The sequence below is a fragment of the Artemia franciscana genome, chromosome 16 (genome assembly GCF_032884065.1).
Source record: "Artemia franciscana chromosome 16, ASM3288406v1, whole genome shotgun sequence".
NCBI lineage: Eukaryota > Metazoa > Arthropoda > Branchiopoda > Anostraca > Artemiidae > Artemia > Artemia franciscana.
In genome coordinates this window covers 35,897,039-35,922,601 of record NC_088878.1, presented here as the reverse complement: position 1 = coordinate 35,922,601, position 25,563 = coordinate 35,897,039, and the positions used below count along the sequence as shown (strand labels likewise).

At 32.8% G+C, this 25,563-nt stretch overlaps 1 protein-coding gene across 1 annotated transcript in view; it reads right to left on the bottom strand.

Annotated features, from left to right (window-relative positions):
• LOC136037396 (filamin-A-like) overlaps nt 1-25,563 on the bottom strand; it is a gene marked incomplete in the record, with an annotated part of 335,049 nt that overhangs the window by 69,446 nt on the left and 240,040 nt on the right. The window contains 5 exon segments of the mRNA XM_065720141.1: nt 615-782; nt 6,655-6,876; nt 16,048-16,197; nt 20,804-20,977; nt 21,554-21,772. Of these exon segments, the coding sequence (XP_065576213.1) occupies nt 615-782; nt 6,655-6,876; nt 16,048-16,197; nt 20,804-20,977; nt 21,554-21,772 (933 nt within the window).

The following is a 25,563-nucleotide window of genomic DNA, read 5'->3' as shown; positions in this document are numbered from 1 at the left end:
GTTGGAAAGGGATTGCTAGGGGATGGGAGAGGGGAATTCACAGCTTTTTTCTTGTTTACAAGTATTTTTAAGACAAAATCTCTAACAATTTCCTCAATTTTCAGATGCAACTCTCAAAATGTGCTAAAATAAAAAAAAATTAAATTTCCATGAGAAAGCCTTTAGGCCAACATAAGGGGAAAGAAAATTAAACCCTTAACTTTTTGAATTTTGAGAAAAATATTTGAGAAACCCTTTCCAATAGTGGCCAATTAAAGTCGAATTAAAAAGTAAAAACCCGACATAGTGCCCTACCCGACATAATCTGAGACAAATCCCTCATTTTTGTTAAAATATTTTTATCCTCCTTATGGGAAACAACTGTAATCTTTAAATTTTTGTTGACTAAAAAGACAGATTCAGAAAAGGAATAAAAAAAGAACACAATAACGAAAAGAAAACAGTTATTTTTTTAATTTCCATAACCAGGAATCCTTTATGGAAAACACTCACAGTCATGCAAAAATTTTGGGTGCAAAGTTTTTGCTTTTACTGGTCGAGCTAAGATAAAAAAAATGCAAAAAAAAATAAAACAATAAAAAAGGAAATAAATTGGTCAAAGACTGTTTACTTACCAGGTACGCTTTCGCCATTAAATTTTAGTTCTATTTCATGGACTTTAGCTTCTTTAGGCAAGAATGAAATGGCGTAAGTATGCAACCCTTGTGCTTGAGCCGATGTGGGTATTTGTCCACCATTAACGGTCACTTCTAAATTTCCAGGCCCGGCTTGACTTGTTTCGACTAAACAAACAATTCAGTAAATAAAAAACTAAACTTAATAGTAAATAAGTTTTGAAGTGACCGTCAGAAAAATAAGTAAAAAATAAGTTTTGAAGCTACGGATCACATATTTCCAGTCAGAATCGTAAAGTACCAAGGACACCAAAACAAAGATATTTACCTCCTCCCCTGGGCCTAAATCAAGCTTATTCATACACAAGCACCAAAATTTTCTAAGATTTGTCATTCATTTGTTTCAAAACTATGAAGTTTTTAGGGCAGTATCACATTTTCGTCAGTGCTGCCATGTTGAACCGTGAAAATAATAAGCAGAACTAATTGGCTAAATCTAACAATGCTTTTGCCCGTAAGAATTCAAACATCAATATTATGTTGAGTTTCGAGGACAATTGCGCTTTCAAGGGAAACCTAAACCGTCAATGCTGTTTAAAGGCATGCATTTTTGGCTAAACCGTCAATGCTGTTTAAAGGCATGCATTTTTGGCTTTTTTTTCTGATTTTTCTTCCATGTTTCTTTCTTTTCAATTTGACACTCGCTTCTGCCAAAAACTGCATAACTCCATACGGAGTCCTCCTTCAGTAAAAATTGAATTTACAATTATTCCTTTTTTTAAGATATATAGGCTACGGTTGTAGTACTTTAAATAGACCTGTTATACTACTTGTGCATTAGTGGAAATATGCCGGCTCCAGGGAAACTCGAGGCCCCTGCAATCATTACATGTCTAGTTAAAAAAGAAGGGAAAATACAAGTGGTGTACTTGTATTTTATCTTTGAATGTTTTGTTTTAATCATCAGACAAGGCTGCATTCAGGGGATGGGAGATGTTAGGGGATTTGAACCTCCTTGACTTGACTTAGTGCTCCTGCTTGTGGCCCACCTAGAAAGAGAAGCCACTCGTGACCTCTAGTCCAGACGGTCCTGAGGTAGCATGATAGCTTCGTTTTAGGGTGCTATCGATCAATGATAGGAAGTGACCAAGGCTGTCCTTCCATCTAGAGCGAGGCCTTCCACGCAGACAATTCCAGCCATGCGTTTAGGGATCAATATTAAAGGCAATTCTGGCTGGCGTTTCTTCTGGCATGGGGACTAGGTGGCCAAATCACTGAGGAACTTGTGCAGCAAGCTGACGTAAGCTAGGTGTCTGGTTGGTAAGTGACAGTAGTTTGGGATTGGAGATGAAGTCACACAGCTCAATCCCTTCAATTCGTCTGAGAAAATTCGTTTGAGCCACATTTATGGCGTTTCGGACGGAAACAGCATTAGGCAGGTCTCAGCACCGTAGAGAAGAACTTGGTTTTACAATGGTGTTGTAAATACACATCTTTGCTCTGCAGGTAATCAAGCTTCAACCAGAAAAAGTGACAGAGCCATGATTGAAGTGGCTTTCGCGATACGGAATGAGTTTCAGCTTCGAGATCTACTGTCCATGATGACAGAGCCAAGTTACATGAACGATTTCGCAACTTCAATGGTGGGTCCTAATATGCTGAATGCACGTGAGTTCAAGGTTGCACCTACCGGATTAATGATCCTTATCTTAGTTTTTTGTCAGCTGATTTTCAGGCCCGCTTTAGATACTTCTTCCTACAGTGTGGCAAGGACTTCTTAGAGTTCATCTGCAGGGGTGCATACCAAAATGATATTATCGACGAACTCACAATCACGCAGGAGTTGGTGGTCAAACTGCAGTTCAAAGTAGAGACGGTTTATGGTTCGGTTCATAGTGTAATTAAAAAAAAAAAAAACAAGTTTTTTTTTAACTGCAAGAAAGGAGTGATATTAAAACTTAAAACGAACAGAAATTATTCCGTGTTTGAAATGGGTTGTCCCCTCTTCAACGTCTCACTCTTTACACTGAAGTTGGACTCTTGGTCACAATTCTACTTTTTAAAACAATAAAAATACTTTAGCGTAAAGAGCGAGTCGTTGAGGAGGGGATAGCCCTTTTCATACATGGAATAATTTATGTTCGTTTTAAGTTTTAATATAGCTCTTTACTTACAGTTAAAAAAAAAAATTTTCATTTGCTTTCTGAATGTTTTTGAATTAATGAATGTTTTGATTTTGGCTTACCGCACATGAATAAATAAAACAAAATTTAAATTTCGTCAATACCTCGCTCTTTACAGTAAAGCTTGAATTTTTCCAAATCTTCAAGATTGACCCCCAAATCACAAAGGTCATTGAACAAATAGTTTAAATTGATAAGAATACTTTAGCAATAAGAGCACGGTATTGTGGAGGAGACGTGTATTAAAGCAGCAATGACTGTGAAAATGAAATTTGACTACTGAAGTTGGTTAAGCTGAATTTTACACAACCATAAACACCTTAAAAAAATGGGAAAAATCTGGAATTCATGAAAAAAAATAAATGAAAAAAAAATAATGAAAAAAAAAATTTTTTTCAATTTATGAAAAAAAAAAAAAAAAATACTTAATGAAAAAAACTCTCTGTTTGGGGTTATGTAGTTTTGGCAGTAGTGGGTGCCAAGCTTAAAAAGGGTAACGTGGCACCAAACAGCTACAGAAGACATAGCTTTGAATGTGCAGTTATCTCTGGGAGTCAGCGTTTTGTAATGGAGTCAGGTTGAGATATGTAATCAGAGACAGAAAGGCCCACGCCAAAGATTCCTGAATAAACATCCACGTCCCTTCAATGTATTACTTTTTTTCGGCCACTTCGTATGGAAGAACTGGTCCTTGAAACTTGGGACGTGAAGTTCTGGTTGTTGTTTTCTTTACAGTTAAAAGAGATTAGAGTACAGAAAACATCACATTAAAATAATTAAATTTACTTACACATTTCAACGTGGCAAGACCGACTTTATATTTTAAACAAAAAAAAAAACAAAACAAAAAAAAACATAGAAACTCGTGATTTTTGTTGTATAAACAGAGCTAAGATAGGTTCAGGTGTAAAAAAAAATGTTTGTATTTTAATGTTTGTTTAAAAGATCTAAAGCCGAACTGGTCAGCCCTAAGAAAAATAAGCAACTCCGAAAGTGATAAACGGGTCTTTGACGAGTACGAGATACTAAGAGAACAAAAACAAAACAAATATATTGCCCGTATATAACAAAGTGTCTTCAGTGTAGAAAAAAAAAACAATATATATATATATATATATATATATATATATATATATATATATATATATATATATATATATATATATATGCCTAACCTCATGAACCACTATATCTTACTATAGGGGTGTGCACACTTCCACAGATACGTTTTTGGCATTAGATTGCTGCGTACTTGGGTGATCACCTATCTTTTATTGAGGGTTCGTTCCCAATGTTAATCCGGAAAAACTGCTTAGTCAGGTCGAAAGCTTACGTGTAAATACTTTGTTATATATCATTCTTGGAGGATTTGTTAGAAGTTTTCCAAAGGAATTCCCTGGGTAGGCTACCCGTATGAATGCGCGTATGTTGGTTGCCACACGATTTTCTCGTTATGTTCTCAGCAGAGTTAGATTCAGTCATCTGTGAAAGCACCAAGGACTTGAAAATGAAAACATTTTTTGGCCCTAGACCCAGTTTAGGTCTATTCTTACTGTAAAAGATTTTTCACTTTGGTTGTCTCCAAATCATGAAGCCCTTAAGATAGTATCACATTTCCACCTATGTCAAGAGCTTCAACCGTCAAAATAAATAAATGAACTCCTTTCCTTCTGCGTTTTCACTTCCAGAGCCATAATGATGTGTTCCATTTGGTGACTGGATGCATCGTAAGCAATAAAGCCTGGACTACATCATAATCAGCAAAGTTGCTGTGCGATCCGCTGCTGTATGCAGTAAATCAAAAAATTCGTGGTAACGGACTGTAAGTAAGGAACGACGCGGCTCAATAGTAACCGTAACTTTATAAAACATAATTTTGATATCAATAGATACATCAAAAGAATCGGATTTTTATGCTGATTTTAAACATACAAGTTTTATTAAATTTAGTCTTACCGATTAACGGGAGGATCTTTCCATGGAGGAAGAGAACTTTCCATGAACGGGGCGTCGGATTACCCAGCATTATTTAAAAAAAGACCAGAAATTAAATTTAAAAAAGTAAGTTTTTCAACTGAAAGTAAGGAGCAACATTAAAACTTAAAACGAACAGAAATTATTATAAATATGAGAGGGCTCACCCCCTCGTCAATACCTCGCTCTTTATTCTAGTTAAGCTATTTATTCTAATTAAACGGCGTTTGTGATTACGGGGTCATTCTTAAGGAACTGGAACAAAATTCAAACTTTAGCATAAAGAGCGAGGCATTGAGGAGGGACGAACCCCCTTATATACGTAATAATATATGTCAGTTTAAGTTTTTATGCTGCTCCTTACTTTCAGTTGAAAAACATGTTTTTTTATATAATTAAGTACAACAACATTTAGTTTTTAGTACTTGTTTCAAGTATTACCCATTTACAGGTACGGCATTCATCATACTCGAATAATTAGGTGTGTTTATTTTTGTTTGAACAGAAAGATGCGTGGTCTTGTCATAAAGTTTTACAAGCGAGATTTTGTTAGTAGAAAAGTATGGATTGTTATGTTAGGGCAAAATACACAAATATTTACTTTTGATTGTGCCAAAGGGAAAAATTAAATAATGTAAAACAATGTGGAAGACCACACTGCCTTTCCATGATAAAGAATATAAGAAGTTAATGAGGAGTTTTCTGAAGATGGTGAATAAAATACAGCTTCAGTGAATATTTCGACTATATGACCATTTTAATATTTATTAGGGCATTTAGTTCAACATTATTTTATCAAAAAGTTTTTGAGTGAATTAGATCTGTATTATGTTTTTGTTATTTATATCCGCTTATGTTTCCTAGAAGACAGCTATTAGTCATGTAGCTGAAATGTTCGCTTAGCTTGTATTTTATATTCCCTGTCGTCAGAAAATTCCCTAATAACTTATTATATATTGTTCAAAATATGTAAAAATAAATACTTTTATTTGCAAATGCACTAAAAAGTGAAAAATATCATTGATTACTTATTTCCAAAAATAAAGATTAATCTATCCAGTTATATCAGTTTGCCTCATAAGATCTAAATTTACTGTTACATAGTTACTACTATTTTAAGATTCTCTACAAAGTGGGTAGCTTAAAAAACTGAAAACTGGCGACAGTGTCGACAAAATAAATCCTCAGTACCATCTAGCGTTTAGCGACATTTGGCATTTTTTCGGAGTAATAATATGAATAATTAATTTTATTTGTATTATTAGTAAAGTTAGTACAGCAATAAATGGCCGATCTCAATTGCTGATATAAAAAAGTAACTAAGCTCCAAAAAGTGCCAAGCGAAGCCAAACGCTAGATGGGGTTGATAGTTGTTTTTTGCCGACACTAGCCCAAGTTTCCAATCTTAAAAGTCACCCATACTCTTTGATACTCAAGAAAACATAGTTTATTCTAAAAATTTACCTATAATTGAAAATTGTCATCACTATAACTTTCTTCGATATTTTTGTAATTTGTTTGTAAATATTTTGGTGTATTTTTTTTGTAAAAGCAAGTTATAATGATCAGTTTTTTTATGTTGTTTTTATTATTATTATTATTTGTTTTTAAAAGAGACGCGTAGGGTCATTATCCGGAAAAGTTTTGAGGTATGATAAAAAATAGCTACCGTATGTTGGGGGAGGACACCCTCTTCCTTGGGAATGGCAAGATTTTTGATTGGAAAGTTTTTTGGTAGTATTGAAGTGTGTCCACTCAAGCTGCTAATTAATATTAGGAAAAAGAATAAGTGACGCCTAAATTTAAAGTTGAATGTATTTTGAAAATAAATTTTGTTGTCACTGAGAGAAGAATAGGTGGGATAAAAACGAAGAAAAACTTACCTGTGATTGTAACCGGCTTATCTACGGTGCCCCCAGGGGGGTGAGTGACTCTAATTGCAGCAGAATCATAAGCTTTACATACAAATGGAGAGCCTGGCAACGATTTCCCTCTGTGTGCAATGTAGATACGGTGTTCTCCTACAATTTTGGGTGTGAAGTCGACACTGCATGTCCCGTCAGTATTGTCTTTTAGTTGTGCTGGTATTGAAAGTCCATTCGGTCCTGTCAACCAGTAATTGACATTAGTTAAAAAGCGCTTCAAGCAAAAGTTGTTAGCGTTAGTTCTGCAGCTAGCTTAAGCCCATGTTAACCAGTTAAACATTTTACAGAGTTAGAAAATGGAAAGTTTATAGGTACAATATCTAAAAGGTCTCCATCACGTTCTGTCTATGAATAATTAAAAATAATTATAAATAAAAAAAAAAAATTATACCACACTTTTATCCGGAAGTTGTTGAGGGGAGGGGTTTATTTAGCAAAATAACTTTATTTTGTGATGAGAGACAACCTAAAGGATTTTTTGGGAGGGGCAAAGGTTTCGAAAGGTTTTACCTGTATTCTTAACACCAATCTACGAGTCGAAGAAATTATTTTTTAGTTTTTTAGGAGAAATATATTTTGCCTGTATTTTAATAACCAATTTACGAGCCAAAAAAACATACTTTACAAAATGTAAGGGAGGGGGGATCTAGAGGGCAATGTTTCAAAATATTTATACGGTACATCAGAATTGTATCAGGTAAAATATAACGTTTTTGAAAACTCAGATTTTTCTTTTATAGCTTCTAGAAGTTTCAATCAACACTTTAAGTGGCGTTCACATGCAGGCCTAGCTAGCAGTGCTTGAAAAGCCTTGGGGTTATTAACATAGGGCCCACTCTTTTTCAAGATCCCAAACATTCACATTTGTCATTTAAGTTATTCACGGGGCTACGTTCACTATGAAGATATGGATCATATTAAGACTGGATCATAAGGACTATATTGCGACTAAAAGGGCCATTTTGTCTATTCAGGTCCAGTTGCTGGCCTAAATCTTATATAATATACAATTATTATCTTATATATATATATATATATATATATATATATATATATATATATATATATATATATATATATATATATAAATATAATATATATATATATATATATATATATATATATATATATATATATATATATATATATATATATATATATATATATATAGAATATTGTTTTATTATATACTGACGTGAATATATATAAACGTGAAAATTATGTTTATTATTCAACGCTCCTGGCAATGAACCCGTTATCTATAAGATTTACTTTCTTGGTTCTGCCATGGTAGGCCAGCTCAGCCTTAGACCTTTTTTTTTCAATAATCTCTATTGTATACGTCCACTTTATAGTTGATTTGAGAGTTAGGAATATACCTTCTATCCAGTTCCCCTTGTTCAACCAGACCAAAATTTTCCCCTGGTAATTATTTGCACCAAAGGAGGGAAGAGAGGCAATTACCCCCTAGAGTTTTATTTGTCTTTTGGTTGGAAAAAAATGCAACCCCTCCCCCTGAGATTCCAAATACCTTCGTATGTCTCCGTTTAAAAAATTAAGACAATCTTTGCTCTCTCCTTACCTTCTCGTGAACTGGCACCACTGTTGGTAATTGTTCTGTTGGTAATTGTTCACTCGCTTCAACTACGACACTAATCTAGCTATTCAAGAGAATTCAAAAACCACTTAAGTTTAACATTTTATGACCTTTTTTGGCCTTTATAGAAAAATTGTATCGTTTTACGGATCTTTTATGGAGTTGCCCTCTTTTTCAGTTCAGCCAATCACCTAGTTCTCCGTATGAACGGAGGTGGCTAGAAACACTTGCATAATCAGTCTGAGTACAGATGCATGTGAACCCGACTTAACGAATTAGACAAAATGTTTCCTACTTTGAAGGGTTCAGACCCTTTGGTATAAAAATAAATTCACAATGTGGTTGAATATAAAATCCCTTTGGAACTCCAGCTTACCTAGCCACCTAGCTTAATGCTGCATGTGTTAAACCATATCACCAGAAGCTTAGCAGTTGTAAAAACAGTTGTAGTCACACTTGAACGTGTACAAATTATTTAGACACAAAATACCAGGTGTTCAAGTATATTTTAAACCTTATTTAAGTAAAAAAAATCAATTAGATTTATTTTGCAATATATAATATAAATAATAATGTCATATATATATATATATATATATATATATATATATATATATATATATATATATATATATATATATATATATATATATATATATATATATATATATATATATATATACATTGCAAAAATTTTGAGTAAAACACATCAACATCCTTAAAAATTAACCTAGGTATTATTAATAATACCCGTAGAAATATTTTTTTATAAATAATAAATTATTCCAAGTACGCAATTATCTTACTATTATACTTAAAAATAGAGATAAAAGATCATCGAAGGGGGTACTGATGTCAACCTTCTTGTGCTTTCCCTGGGGCTAGTGGGCACAAATAGCGGCACGCTACTACTATTGTCAGTCACTGACCAACCTCCTCAATGTCTGACCATCAACAATAAGCCAGTAATGGTTGCCAAAACCATACCCAGGGGTCAATCCCTTAGGGTAAGTCAAGCACCAGCCCGGGAGTAGGAAAAGATCCCCTGAGGAGAAATCTAAGGCAAGTGAAAGAAGTTCTCTTGCTAGTACTGGTTCAAATAATCAAAAATCACTTGCCACTATTGGCTAGCGAGCAACGGGTGACTCACCCCTTACTTGTCAGGGACGATTGATGCCAGTTCAAGCCAGTCTAAAGCTGGTGAGTGGGGTTTCAGAGACGGGGAAATACTGGTGGATACCTTCAAACTACCAAGAAAAGGTAGTTTAGAAGGGCATCAATAGCCCAGTGGCCATTGATGCTATACAGATTTTTTTTTAGGGGGATGTTGAGGCAATGGGCGTTTGAGAGTCCAACCATAATAACAATAAATATAGCTGAAAGAAAAATCGCATTTTGATAATGTCATTCTCAAGGATTTCAAATAAAATCCTTTATCAGAATTAAAATTTACCCCTTGGTAGCATTAATGATGGCCACGGTAATTAATTTTCACAGCTAAAAAACTATTTAGGAACTATTTTATTATTATATGTTAATACAGAGCTAAGATAGTCAAAAGAATCATATGTTCACAATGCATTTCTCAAGAAGCTGGATAAAATTCTGAGCAAACCAGCTACAAAATAGATCCACCAACCCAAAAATTAAGATATGAAAACCGAAATTATAACATCTTTAGATTTGTTCATAGAAAAATTTGAAGAGACTGATCAAAAATTGGGAATATAGTTATATAAAAGAATAAATATATTTAAGATAAAGTCGTGTAAAAGTCAAAGTCAACAGTCTTTGAGCCCTAATCTCACGAAATAGAGAATAAAAGATTTATTAATTTTGAATTTTATTTTGAAAACAAGCTCTATTCTTTCAAAAAATTAAAAAGCCAATGACTAGTTAGTATCGTCCGCTTTGGAAAAGTAAATTGTTAATCCGTGTAGGAAAGTTTTAGAAAAGAATAATAAATTGTGCTTCAAAGATTTCTTGGAACTCCTGAAAAATAAAGAAAAATCATAAGAACCTAATATGAAAAAAAATTGTGTTAGTTTACAGTAGCTACCAAAACCCATCCAAAACTAATAAACTAAAATCTTAAAAAAGTAATCAATTATTACTGGAAACAACATTACTTTAGAAACAAATACGACACAGTTATTTTATTTATTATTTCAATTACTTTAAGCACAATGTTAATATTTTTATAAGCTGCAAACGAGGTCTTAAATTTTTTTTGCTGCATGAAATTTTTTATTCGTTACCTTTTTATGTATATTTTTGAAAATGAAATAACATCACTGCCTCAAATGACCAGGTTTGTTCTATTTTATTCTTAGAACACAAATTGTATTCATAAGAAGGTTTTGTAGGCCTAGACGTAGAAAGAAGGGGCTCAAGAACCAATACCAATTAAAGATTTTGTTTAGAGTCAACCAATAACATAAATTTTTTACTCATTTTTTTTGTTGCCTTTTCAAATTGGACACAGCCACAATTCCGAAATAAATTTCTACGCAAAAGCGTCATCTATTTTTCGTTATAAATTATTTAATTATGAATTTGTGTTAAAATTATATATTTAAAAATATTTGTATTTAAAAATACATATTATAAATTTTATAGAAATACAGTGTTAACGCCAGGCCAATAATTAAATCCTAAAGCACCAAGGACATAAAACAAAAAAAAAATCCCCCTAGACCCATCTTACGTCGTTACATAATTGAAAACCATGACTTTTTCAGATATTCTTATAGTTGTTTCAAAATTAACCGCGAGTATTTTTTTAAGACCACACTTCCTTTCTATGAAGAGCAAATAAAAGTTCAAATGGGGATAATTCCTTTTATTAGACAGCGAAAACGGATACATAAAGCTGGATGTTTTGATCACATACACCAGTGATCACCATTAGACAGGGTTGCCCTCCCCCCCCAAGAAAAAAAACACTATGTTTTAGTGATTTTAGGTTGATTTAGTGATTTTCTTCAATAATCTAGTGATTTATGTACTGATTTAGTGATATTTGTTTAGACATTATAAAAATCACTAGAAATAGCGATTGCCACCAATTACGGGTGGCAACACTGTCAATAGATTCGTCTAACAAATCGAGTCAATGAACCAGAAAATATTTATGACCCGAAAGTAATTATTTTGTTTTATATATATATATTGTTAGTTTTGATTATAATCCTTTAATTTATCTGCTGATGACGATCACTTGTGTACCGGGCCGTAACCAGGATTTAATTTTTTTATGGGGAAGGGGGATGGGTTGGGTTAAATTTAAAAATTCAAAAGGGCGTCGAAAATTTGTTTATTTTATTATTGTTACGTTTTTACGCCAATCGAACAAACTTTTTTTTTGGGGGGGGGGGGGGCAAACCCCCGATCTTCCTGGATATGGCCTTGCTTCTGTATGTGATAGAAGTATCTAGATTTTTTTGTCTGTTTTCACTGGGTGATAAAAGGACTTGTCTCCATTTGAACTTTTGTTTGTTAGTTTATTAGCTGCGAAAATAAAACGAATCGAAAAACTTCTGAAAAAAAAACAAGAGCTAAGAGCTCATATGGCACTTATGACGAGGTCAAAAGAGCCAAGAGCTCATATGGCATGAGCTCTAGCAAGATTCTAAGAATCAATGGATTAATTTAAAAGGAAAATCAGAGGCTTAATGCCGGTACTCTAAATATCAAAATTCATTAAGATCCGATCACCCATTCGTAAGTTAAAAATACCTCATGTTTTCTAATTTTCCCTCTCCCTTCAGCCCCCCAGATGGTCTAATCGGGGAAAACGACTTTACAAAGTTAATTTGTGCAGGTCCCTGACACGCCTACCAGTTTTCATCGTCCTAGCAGGTCCAGAAGCACCAAACTCGCCAAAGCACTGGACCCCCCCTAATTCCCTCAAAGAGAGCGGATCCAGTTTGGTTACGTCAATCACTTATCTACGACATTTGCTTGTTCTACCAACCAAGTTTCATCCCGATCTCTCCACTCTAAGCATTTTCCAAGATTTCCGGTCCCCCCAACTCCCCCCGATGTCACCAGATCTGGTCGGGATTTAAAATAAAAACTCTGAGACATAAGTTCCTTTTAAATATATTATGTCAATAAAGTATCTAGGACTTTATTTTCCCCATTATTTTCCTTACTTTCCCCACCAATTTTCATCCCGATCCCTTCACTCTAAGCGTTTTCCAAGATTTTAGGTTTCCCCCTCTAACTCTCCCCAGTTTCACCGGATCCCGTTCGTGATTTTAGATTTAAAGTAAGAGCTCTGAGATACGATATCCTTCTAAATATCAAATTTCATTAAGGTCAAATCACCCGTTTGTTAGTTAAAAATACCTCATTTTTATAATTTTTCCGAATTAACTGTCCCCCACTCCCCCCCCCACCAGACGGTCACATCAGAGAAACGAATATTTTTAATTTAATTTGGTCTGGTCCCTGATACGCCTGCCAAATTTCATCGTCTTAGCTTATCTGGAAGTGCCTAAGCTAGCAAAACCGGGACCTACAGACAGACCAACAGAATTTGTGATCGCTATATGTCGCTTGGTAAATACTATAAAAACTAATCATTGAAATCTGATAGCGCTTTTGGTCCGTAAAAAATTTTAACATTAACAATCTGCTGTTTCCCAAAAACAGTTACACCTTCGAAGTAAAGCTCAAAACTCCTAAGCTGTTTGAGACTTATATTATTTTATCTTATTTTTTCACTCACGTATCTAGTTGTTTAGCTTAGCATCGACTACTACCCAAAATGAAAAACTACGCATAAAGATTTTTTTTTATTTAAAATTGAACTGCCAATTTTTTGCTAATTTTTAAAGATGTATGTGGTTGTGTAAGTTTCTACTGGACTGACTTAAAAAATCTGATTTAATTTTCACTGTCCTTCCTACTTTAAATGACGCTTGCGCATCAATTCATCCCACGGAGGGAATCCCTCAATAAGTCTCGTAAAATAGGACGTCATTCAAATTAAATGAGGTTAAATTAAAAAAAAACAAAAAAACACCAATAGTAAATCAGCAAAATGTCCGAAAATGAATATAAATATAGAATATATTATTAATCGGACAAATATAAATGAGACCTAACCGAAAATAACAGCTTTTTTATGTAATTTGTCACTTCTTAGAGGGCTTGGGGGTTCATTAACGATATTTGTAGCTTTATATCATATCTTGATATTTAAAAGAAAATAATAATGTTTCTAAACTGACTTTAAAAATGAGTTTAAAACAAATTTTTGTCTATGAGAATAAAACAACCGACATTATTTTTCACCACCCAGCAAAATTGCATTGGTAATAATGAAGACTTAAATTAAAGCTATATTTATTTACGCTTATTTTTATTTTAACTAATCGTATGTATTCATTTTAATCATCAACTGGTTTCATTTTATGATTTACTTATCGTTTAATTTATTTACTAATTTTTTAGTTAATTGATAATACTCTTAATGCATCAACACACTTATAGTTTACTTATGTTTCTTTGCTGTAAAATAAAGTAACTGAAATGAATTACTAGTAAGCTAATTTATTTAATTAGTTTTTTAACTCTTAAATCTGGTTTTTGTCCTCAATACTATTTTCAACTAAAAATATTTGAAAAAAACTGAATGTTTTAATACGTGCTTTTGAATTGCCAAGTAATATCGAATTGGAATCCGAGAGCAAATTTCGAAACGAACTGAATTGGAAATTCAAGGCTCTTCATAAAGGCTCTCCTGGTGACAGAGCCTACCGTCAATTCTTGATCTTGGCAAAAAAACATAAATAATATACATACAAAAATTATATTCGGTTGTATTTAAGTTACCACAAGTAAAAGAATAGTTTGGACTCCTAAGATAGGTTATATCATAAGATATAACTTAAGATAGGCTGACTCAGTGTCTACTTAAGTCCATGAAGTATATTCCATTGTAAAATGCACGCTCTACATATTTTGAAATTATAGTTTCTTTATGAGTTATATCGCCATCTATTTTTTTTGTTCCTAAGTAGATTTCACCATTAACCACCTACCGGCCATCTAAAATGCCAAAATGAACTACCAATAACTGACCAATTTACTTACAATAAAAATTTCGGTAAAATAATGCGCGTTAAATGATAGCTTGCCAGTAACTGGTAAATTACCCCAATTTCTAAACTGCGAAAAGATGACTTTAAATCAAACCTATTGGTCTTATGGGAACCGAATCTCCTCTAACACTACTAATTTTGGTTTGAGCAAATCAATCTATGACTGATCCTGAAAACCACCCTTTAATTAACACTGGTTTTACTTAACCGGTTTAAATGAAACCGGTTTATTAGTAATCTCGGTTTTAGCAAAGGAATCTATGATCGATCCTGAAACCTTGCTTTAATTAAGGTTTTAGCAAAGTGATCTATGTTTGATCCTGAAAACCTCAAAATAAAACACCACGGTGTCTATAGGGAAACGATTTTTATGTATTTTATACTTCAAATTTTATACCTCTGAGATAATCAGAGGTATTTTATACCTCTGATTTTAAATTACTATTTGGATTTATAGATATATCTTTTAAAATAATTTATAGAAAGTATTAGTTTTTATTTTCTGGTGTTCCTAAATTTTACGATTAATTTCTGTCTTCATCACCACCAGAAACCTGATGATATTGCAGAAATCTTCTTTTTTATTAAAGTTTTCAACCTAAAAATTTTTATTGTGCATACTGGATTTCGGTCAACACAATCAAACGAGCACGAGTAATCTTCTAGACTGGGGAGTAGGCACGATCCCAGAGGCGCCATTTGGACCAAATCTTAGGGTGGGCATAAACTCCACCATGCCCCCCCCCCGACTCACTTCGTGTCGCGTAATCATCTAGGAAATGGGCATTTGACAGAACTCGAGAATCTTATTATGTATCTTACCTACTTTCAAAGTTTACAATAATTGATAGCAAATAGCGTAATTACCCCAAGGGTCGTCAAGTAATTACGCTCTTTGGTTAAAAGGCATGCAGTAATTTCAAATCAAATGGACAGAATGGATTATGTTGGACATAATAGAGTATTATGGCCGGCAAAGGGCCCTTTGTGGTGGAAGCTTGGGCCCCCTGGAAAATCTGGGGCGGGCATTTGCCCACCCCTGATCCCCCCCCAAATGGCGCCTCTGCACGATCCTAAATGGTAGATGCTAATGGTAAACAGAGAAATACTATTGAAGAAGCTTCACAGCTTGTAAAAATAGTTGATAATTTGAGTTGCTTTCTACAAGAATGAAACAGTTTAGACAAATTTAAAAACAGAATGAAAAAATGCAAGCTGGACTTTTAACTGCTTGAAAAAAAAAAATCCAAAAGATTTTTGGCTATTATAGTGGGTATAAGAATATTTGTTATTTCATGTTGAGAGACAATTTTATCCCTATTTTTTTTACCTCATGTTAGATAGAGAACGAATGAATGAATGAACTTTATTACCCGTAAAAGTATAAAAAACACAAAGTACGGAGTATTATAAATAAACAAAAACAACAAACAGCAAAAAAATCTAACAAAAGACAACATGGACTAATTAACCAGTATCAATATGGAAAAAAGGCTGCAGAGGATCGTAAACGCGAATAAAGTTGGTAGTCTTTTTACATAAATCATCACTGGAAGACCAAATCCGAGAAGGCACATCTATTAAACGAAATCAAGCAATTATTATTATTATTATTATTTTAATACAGAAATAAAATATTACCTTCAATATTAACTTCAATATCATCAACTGATCCAGAAATGTTAGTAAGTTGAAAAGTGGAAGTTCTTAAGATAGAAGCGGCTGTCAGGGCTCGACCTGTAGCTGTCACTCTTCCAGGGTCGTTCGATATTGTACATGTGAATGGGGATCCTAATGGAAGCAAAATCACACATCACAATATTTACTTTATATAGACAAACACTTTTAATCTTCAACTAACGTTCGACATCAACTAACCCTACCATTAAATAACAAATAACATTGCTTATAGTCAATTGTCATATATCCTTATTTGATTAATTTTTCATTTAACTTTAATGCACATTGATTTTGATTAGATTAAAATATTTAAATTCAACTAAATTAAAACGGTTAATTTTCACTAATTAAGTGATCGGGGGAATTAAATTAGGCAATTATGGTCAATAATAAAAGGGTCGTTCGATATTGTATATGTGAATGGGGATTCTAATGGAAGCAAAATCACATATCAATTTATATGCTTTACATAAACAAATACTTTTAATCTTCAACTTACATTCGACATCGACCAACCCTACCATCAAATAACAAGAAAAAAATCTAGTTGATTAGTATCTTGCTTATAGTCAATTATAATATACACTAATTTGATTATTTTTTCATTTTATTTTAATGCACGTGAATTTTAAGTAAATTAAATTAATACGTTTTATTTTAATTAATCAAGTAATTTGGGTAATTAGATTAGGTAGCTATGGTCATTAATAAAAGGGTCGTTTGATATTGTATATGTGAATGGGGATCCTAACGCAAGCAAAATCACATATCAATATATATGCTTTACATAAACAAACACTTTTAATTTTCAACTAACATTCGACATCGACTAACCCTACCATCAAATAACAAAAAAAATCTGGTCGATTAGTATCTTGCTTATAGTCAATTATAATATACCCTAATTTGACTATTTTTTCCATTTTATTTTAATACACTTGAATTTTAATTAAATTGAGTTAATCCGTTTTATTTTAATTGATCAAGTAATTTGGGTAATTAGATTAGGTAACTATGGTCACTAATAAAAGGGTCGTTTGGTATTGTATATGTGAATGGGGATCCTAATGGAAGCAAAATCACATATCAATATATATATACTTTATATAAACAAATACTTTTAATCTTCAACTAAGATTAGACATCAATTAACCATACCATCAAATAACAAATAATATCTAGTCGATTACTATCTTGCTTATAATCAATTGTAATATACCCTTATTTGATAAATTTTTCATTTTATTTTAATGCACATGAATTTTAATTAAATTAATACATTTAAGTTCAACTAAATTAAAATGTTTTTTTAATTGATTAAGTAATTTCGGTAATTAAATTAGATAATTATGGTCATTAATTAAAGGGTCGTTCGATATAGTATATGTGAATAGGGACCTCATTAAAAGCAAAATCACATATCAATATATGGTTTATATAAACGAACGCTTTTAATCTTTAACTAAAATTTGACATAAACTAACCTTACCATCAAATAACAAATAACATCTAGTTGATTAGTATCTTGCTTATAATCAATTATAATATCCCTTATTTGACTAATTTTTCATTTTATTTTAACGCATACGAATCTTAATTACATTAGACAATTCTAATTCAACTAAATTAAAACCTTGCATTTTAATTAATTAAGCAATTTAATAAATTCAATTACTGAGATAAATAAATTAGGCAATAATGGTCATCAAACAGTTTGTGGTAACAGTTTGTAGTAAGGAGTGCGCCGGTGCAATAGTAACCGATATCTAAAAAAACGGAATCGCCTTATTTTCGAAAAAAGAGGGAAACACCCCCTAAAAGTCATAGAATCTTAATCAAAATCGCACAATTAGATTCAGCGTATTAGAGAACCCTACTGTAAGATGCGTGTTTATATTGTTGCAGAGTGCTGACGAGTTTGGTAAATTCTTCTCTGGTATTGGAAGTAGAATCAGTGAAGACACTTCTCACGGAGACCCAGCGAAAAGTGACACGCTCTTTGAAGATAATCGAGGTGAACATCGTAAATTTCAATTTGAAAAAGCGTCAATTGAAGAATTAACAAAAATTGTGAAGAATTTAAAGTCAAATGCTGCTGGTATTGACGGATTGAATCTCAAAGCATTCAAAGTAGTTTCAGTGTATCTACTACCATGTCTTCTCTACCTCGTTAACCTGTCACTTGAAGTCGGCCAATTCCCTGAAGCGCTTAAGCAAGCAAAGGTCCTACCACTGCTCAAATCAGGCAATAAGCAAGATATGACGAACTATCGACCTATAAGCTTGTTACCACTATTCTCAAAGATATACGAGAAAATAGTACATCGACAGATGTATGAATATTTAGACAAGCTCGGAATATTAAGTGAGTCACAGCTCAGTTTCAGAACTAAACATTCAACTGTTCATGCGGCATACCATCTAATGGAGTGCGTTAATAGTGCCCTAGAAAGGAATCTTATCCCTCTTACTGTGTTCATAGATTTTAGAAAAGCATTTGATACCGTTGATTTTAATCTTTTATTAAGTAGGCTAGCTTGTTTGGGAGTCCATGAGAAGTGTTTGGATTGGTTTAGGTCTTACTTGCATGGTAGGTCCATCAAAGTTATGATAGATGATGTGGTAGGGAAAGCCTTCAATGTGAATTGTGGAGTGCCCCAAGGTTCGGTATTAGGACCTTTACTGTTTCTGATATACGTGGATACAATGCGTTTTTACCTTCCTGGTGCCGTAGTTACATCATTCGCAGATGACACAGCGCTTACAGTGATTGGGGTATCTATTGAAGATCTTATAGAGATAACTAATGTAGCTTTGGAGAATTTATCTCAGTTCACAAAGCATAGTTTTCTTGCAGTGAATACTGAGAAGACTAATTATATGATATTTAGTCGTATTGGTAAAGTTGTAAATAACTGTCATAGTATTCTTTTACAAGGTGTTTCCATTAGTCAGGTTTTTCAATGTAGATATCTAGGATTTTGTTTTGATGTAAATTTTAGTTGGATTCATCATTGCAAAGTTTTATCTTCAAAATTGGCTCGCGGAGTCGGTATTTTAAGAAGATTTCATAATTTTTTTCCTCTACATGTCCTGAAAGCAATTTATTATTCAATTGTCCATCCTTATTTAGTGTATGGTTGTTCATTGTATGCAAGCAATATTTCTAGTCATGTAAAAAGGGTCCAGATTATGCAGAATAAGGCAATTAGAAGTTTGGGTGAGTATTTTGCGTGTGGTAGTACTAGAGATTGTTTTAGAGATTTAGATATTTTGAATATTGATTCTATTAAATCTCAGCAGATTTTAATTTTTTTATACCAGGTTTTAAATGGATTGTCTCCTCAATATTTTAGAAGTTTTTATCGGTATAATTCAAATTATCACGATTATTCTACTAGGAGCTCTGATCAGCTGACTAGTGAAATCAGACATACAACGCGTTCTGGGTTTATGATTAAACATGAAGGTGTTGTTATTTGGAATTCAATTCCAGAGAGTGTTAGGTGTTCTGAAAACCTTATGTTATTTAAAGTAATAATAAAAAAATATTTTTTGAATAGATTATAAATTATATTGGTTAAATTTTTATCCCTTTTTTTTCTTCTTTTTTTATGATGAGAGATGGCTGTTTAGAGATTGTATAGTGTTTCGTTTGTTTTTTTTTTCTTGCGTATTTCTTTGATTTTGAATGAATAGTTATCATTTATTTGTTGTAGTTTTGCTGCTGAACAGGGACATTTTAGGTCCCTAAATTGAGCAGCATATTATTGATTGTAAGTGCAATTTTATTAATTTTTATTTGATGAAATAAACGCATACCTATCTACCTAAAAAAAAACCTACCTACCTACAGGTTTCTTTTCGGAGAGATGATCTATCGATTCAGTGGTCCTAGAATGTCGTGAGGGGACTCGTTCTGTCTGAAATTAAAAGTTCTAATGCCATTTTTAGGTGACCAAATAACTGGATGGAAACTAGGCCCCTCCCACGCTAATTTTTTCCCAAAGTCACCGCATCAAAATTTCAATATATCAATTTTGTTAGGGATAGTCAAAAGATCTAATAACTATGTTCTTGAGGACGACTTAATACCCCACAGTTCCCGGGGGAAGGGGTGCAAGTTGTGAACTTTGCCCATTGTTTACATATAGTATTGGTTATTGGGAAGCATACAGACGTTTTCATACACCACTGAAATTTATACCCTATGTGCTATGTGCTGATGTTTTTAGATACTCAATGGACTGAAAAAAGACCAAAAATTGGCTCGATCCTAATTTTTATGGCTAAAATGACAGTAGTTTAAAGCATTAAATCATGTTTTGCGGGTAAATGACGATGGTTTGCAAAAGACTGTGCTATTTGGCCATCTGTCAATGAAAAACAAAAAGCATGTTGTCCCTGAAAGGGTGAGAAGAGGTCATAAAATAATATAAAGGGAATTAGACCGCATAGGATGAAAGGTAACGTTGAGTGGAGGAGGGTGTGCACAGCTATGTTGCCCTCGGGTAGCTTAGAGCTGCAGTGAACTGTTAGTAATAGTAGTAATAGTACTGATCTTTCTCTAAGACTAAATAAGTTATATCATTTTGAAAAGGGTATTTGCTGCATTGCAACCCTACAAAGAACCCTGGTAATAAATAAAACAAAACTAGAACTTATCTACAAACAAATAATATTATTTATAAATCATTAATGTAACTGGACCATGTACCTGGGACGGGTTCCTTGTTGAATGTAATGGAAACAACATGATCAACAGCTTCTAAGGGTACAAATGAGACGATAAATTTGGCACTGCCTTGGGGCTGCACTTGCGTTGGCACATTTCTTCCTCGAGCACTGATAGTAATTTCCAAATTACCTTCCCCACAGCCTCCAGCATCCACTGCAACAATTAAATTAAAATTGTTAAAGTTTAACATACAAGTTAGCATTACTTAAAATGTAAATAATTTTTTTCTTAATTTGTTTTAAAATTAAATTAAAATTGATAAACTTTAATGTACAAGGTAGTATTACTTAAAATGTAAATAATTTGCATTATTAATACTACCTACTACTTACTAATTAATGTAATAATTAATACTTACTACCTACTAAGTAATGATTAGTATTATTAATAATTAGGTAGTATTGTATTTATTATGTAAAAAATTAAACTTAACCAAATTAAACAAAAATAAAATTACAATAAAATTAAGATTAAAAATAAAAAAAAAACAACCTTTCACACATTTTGTAGAATCAAGCAATTTGCATAGTGTAGAAGTTAACAATAAATCAAAATATACAAATTTAAGTATAATAATTATATTAGGCTAAAAATTAATAATCAAAACTGAAATTAAATAAAAATTAAACTAAAATTGAAACAAAATAAAAAAATAATTAAATAATAATAGTTCATGCATTTAAACTACGTTGATTACTGGAATTCAATCTATAAAAAAGTATTGTTTACCAGTAAACTGAACTTGTTTTCCAATAATCCCTCGAGGAACCTGACTTACAACAACCTTTCTAGAATCATAGGCTTTGCATACTGCAGGAGTTCCGGGAACACTGATTCCATTCAGCTCCACTGTTACCGTGTGAGGACCAACCTCAGATGGGGTGAATTCAGCAACAAGACCATTCTGCGTGTTTCCAGTCACTCTTACGGGAGGGTCAGTTGTGGGTCCTGTAAAATATATAATCAGTACTCAGTGAGGTTTATAACTAGAAGCCTTTGCCGTAATTTTTTGCCCTTGAAACATCAACAAAACTCACAACTATGACCCTATCACAACTGAGGCAATTTTTTTATATGCTTGATGTAAATAAGTTCTGAGACAACGTTGGGTGAACACAACACACGGTAAGCGAAAAAAAAAGAAAGAAAAGACGGCTTAGTGGAAATCTTTGCCAAAATATCCGCTTTTTCTTTTCTTCTTGTTTACCGGCTACAAATTATCCTCTTTTTGCCTTTTTCTAAATCGTTTTTCGCTCTTCGTTTTTTTGAGCTATGGCAATATTTCCTTTGGGACAAGACAGGTTTCAATTTTGAAGTACCAATCGTTTGGTGGAGAAATTTTCGCCCCGTGAAAAATTTCCCTTTGAGATCCCCCACGGAAAATTCCCCCGTCGCCTCATGGAAAACTCCCACACACTTAAAACAGAGCTGACACAGAGAAAGTACATAATAGGTACCTCAAAATATCGATCAGATGTTCTAAGGGGTAACAAAGGGACCAGATATGAAGAAAAGGTTCTGGACAGTAGCTGGTTGGTCCCCAATTACCTTCGACTTAAAAAAGGACTAGAATTCTCGATTTCTGATCGAGTGAGTATCTTCCAAAGCTTCTACAACCACAAAGGGGAGGTTGGGAATGAGAATGAATTTGTATCTTCCTGAAGGCTCAATGACATTTAGGATGTTTAGGAATGAAAATGCACCCTTTGAGGCATCTGCCCCCTCCCTATACATAAATGATCAGAGGACGCTACTGTGTAGGTTTCAGGCTCTCGTCTACAATAATTTAGAATTTTTTGATTTTTGCCAGAAAAGAACACGGGTGTTTTTTTTTTCCAAGGGATGATGATGTTGTACCAAGAACCCTAGAAGATCAGGAGAGGGCTCATTAAAAATAAAAGTTTGAGTGCCCTTTTAACTAACTAAACAGACGAGAGGGTAGACTAGCCCCCCTCCCATGCCCCTTTTTTTCAGAGACATCCATTGAAAATTTGGGCTGTAAACTTTGTAAAATGAAAGGGCTGTAAACTTTGCTATATATCTATTGTTTACATAGAGTATTTGGTATCAGGAAACATACTGATATTTTTCAAAAGGGACTTTTCTGTGGAGGTGGAAAAGATTTCTGTGGAGAGAGATTTCGCCGGGGAAAATTTTCAGTGGGAAGTTCTTGGAGGAATGTCCCTGGATTCATCGACAGAGTTCTTTTTTTTGTATTTCTTTCTCTTTGGATGCGCAATTTTACATATGGAGAGAATATTGCGTGGTGAATTATCCTGGGAAAAGTATCGGGCGGTGACCTTCCAGGGGGAAATTCTCCGAGGGTAATTTTCCACCGGCTGGAATTTTCGCGAAGGAGAATTTTCCTTAGTGTATTTTCTTGGGGGGGGGGGGCGCTTAGCGCCATAAAGCCCTTAGCTTAATACCTCCCAAGGAATGATCATATATTTTTAAACGTATATATATATATATATATATATATATATATATATATATATATATATATATATAATATTTTATATATATATATATATATATATATATATAATATTTTATATATATATATATATATATATATATAATATTATATATATATATATATATATATATATATATATATATATATATATATATATATATATATATATTTATATATATATACAATATTTTATATATAAATTAAATAAAAAAAACAAGTTTTTTTAACTGAAAGTAAGGAGCGACAGTAAAACTTAAAACGAACAGAAATTACTTCGTATATAAAAAGAGGCTGCTTCCTCATCAACGCCTCGCTCTTTACGCTAAAGTTTGACTCTTTCTCTCAATTCTTCTTTTTAAAACAGCAAAAGCTTTAGCGTAAAGAGCGGGGTGTTGATGAGGAAGCAGCCTCTTTTTATATACGAAGTAATTTCTGTTCGTTTTAAGTTTTACTGTCGCTCCTTACTTTCAGTTAAAAAAACTTGTTTTTTTTATTTAATTTCTGAACGTTTTTGAATCAATGCATGTTTTGATTTTGGCTCTCCGCAGAGGAATAATCAAAACGAAATTTGCATATTTTTTTTTTTTTTTTTGGCTCAATGGCTTTCTCATAATCTTGATCGAATGATTTTGAGAAAAAAAGAGCGGGGGACGAAGCCTAGTTGTCCCCCGATTTTTTGGTTAATTAAAAAGGCAACTAGAACTTTTAATTTTTTACGAATCTTTTTATTGGTAAAAGATTTACGTAACTTATAAATTAGCTTACGTAAAGAACTTTTGTATTCTCATGTTTTTATTACATATATGAGGGGATTCACCCCATCGTCAGTACCTCGTTCTTTACACTAAAGCTTAAATTTTATCCCAATTCATTAAGAATGACCCCCTGAATCACAAAAGCCGTAGAATAAGTAGTTGAAATTACTGAAAATACTTTAGCGTAAAGAGCGAGGTATTAGAAGGAGGTGAGCCCCCCATATGGGTAATAATTTCTGTTTAATTTAAGTTTTATTGCTGTTCCTTACTTCCAGCTGAAAAAGCTTTTTCCCTTTTATTTTTTAATTGTTTTTTATTAAATAATGCCAGTAAATCCTGCTCTCCCTTCATGGAAATTTTCTTCTCCCATTACAAATTCTCGAAGGAAAGTTCCCTCAGCATATCCCCCTCTTCTCAACCCCTCCCCCAAACCAAAAAAATCCTCCTGAAAACGCCTGTATACTTCCCAATAACCATTACTATATGTAAGCACAGGTCAAAGTTTGTAACTTGTTGCCCCTCCCACGGGGACTGTGGGGGAGTAAGTCGTCCCCAAAGACATAGTTATAAGGTTTTTCGACTACGCTGAATAAAATTGCTATCTCAGAATTTTGATCCGTTGACTTTGGGAAAATAATTAGCGTGGGAGGGGGCCTAGGTGCCCTCCAATTTTTTTGGTCACTTAAAAAGGGCACTAGAAGTTTTCATTTCTGTTAGAATGAGCCCTCTTGCAACATTCTAGGACAACTGGGTGGATACGATCACCCCTGGGAAAAAGAAAAAAAAAAACAAAAAACAAATAAACACGCATCCGTGATCTGCCTTCTGGCAAAAAATGCAAAATTCCACATTTTTGTAGATAGGAGCTCGAAACTTCTACAGTAGGGTTCTCTGATACGCTGAATCTGATGGTGTGATTTTCGTTAAGATTCTATGACTTTTAGGGGGCGTTTCCCCCTATTTTCTAAAATAACGCAAATTTTCTCAGGCTCGTAACTTTTGATGGGTAAGACTAAACTTGATGAAACTTATATATTTAAAACCAGAATTAAAATGCGATTCTTTTGATGTAGCTATTGGTATCAAAATTCCATTTTTTAGAGTTTTGGTTACTATTGAGCCGGGTCGCTCCTTACTACAGTTCGTTACCACGAACTGTTTGATATATATATATATATATATATATATATATATATATATATATATATATATATATATATATATATATATATATATATATATATATATATATATATATATATATATATATATATATATATATATATATATATATATATATATATATATATATATATATATATATATATATCTATATATATATATATATATATATATATATATATATTTATATATAATATTTTATATATATATATATATATATATATATATATATATATATATATATATATATATATATATATATATTTATATATATATATATATATATATATATATATATATATATATATATATATAATAGATGG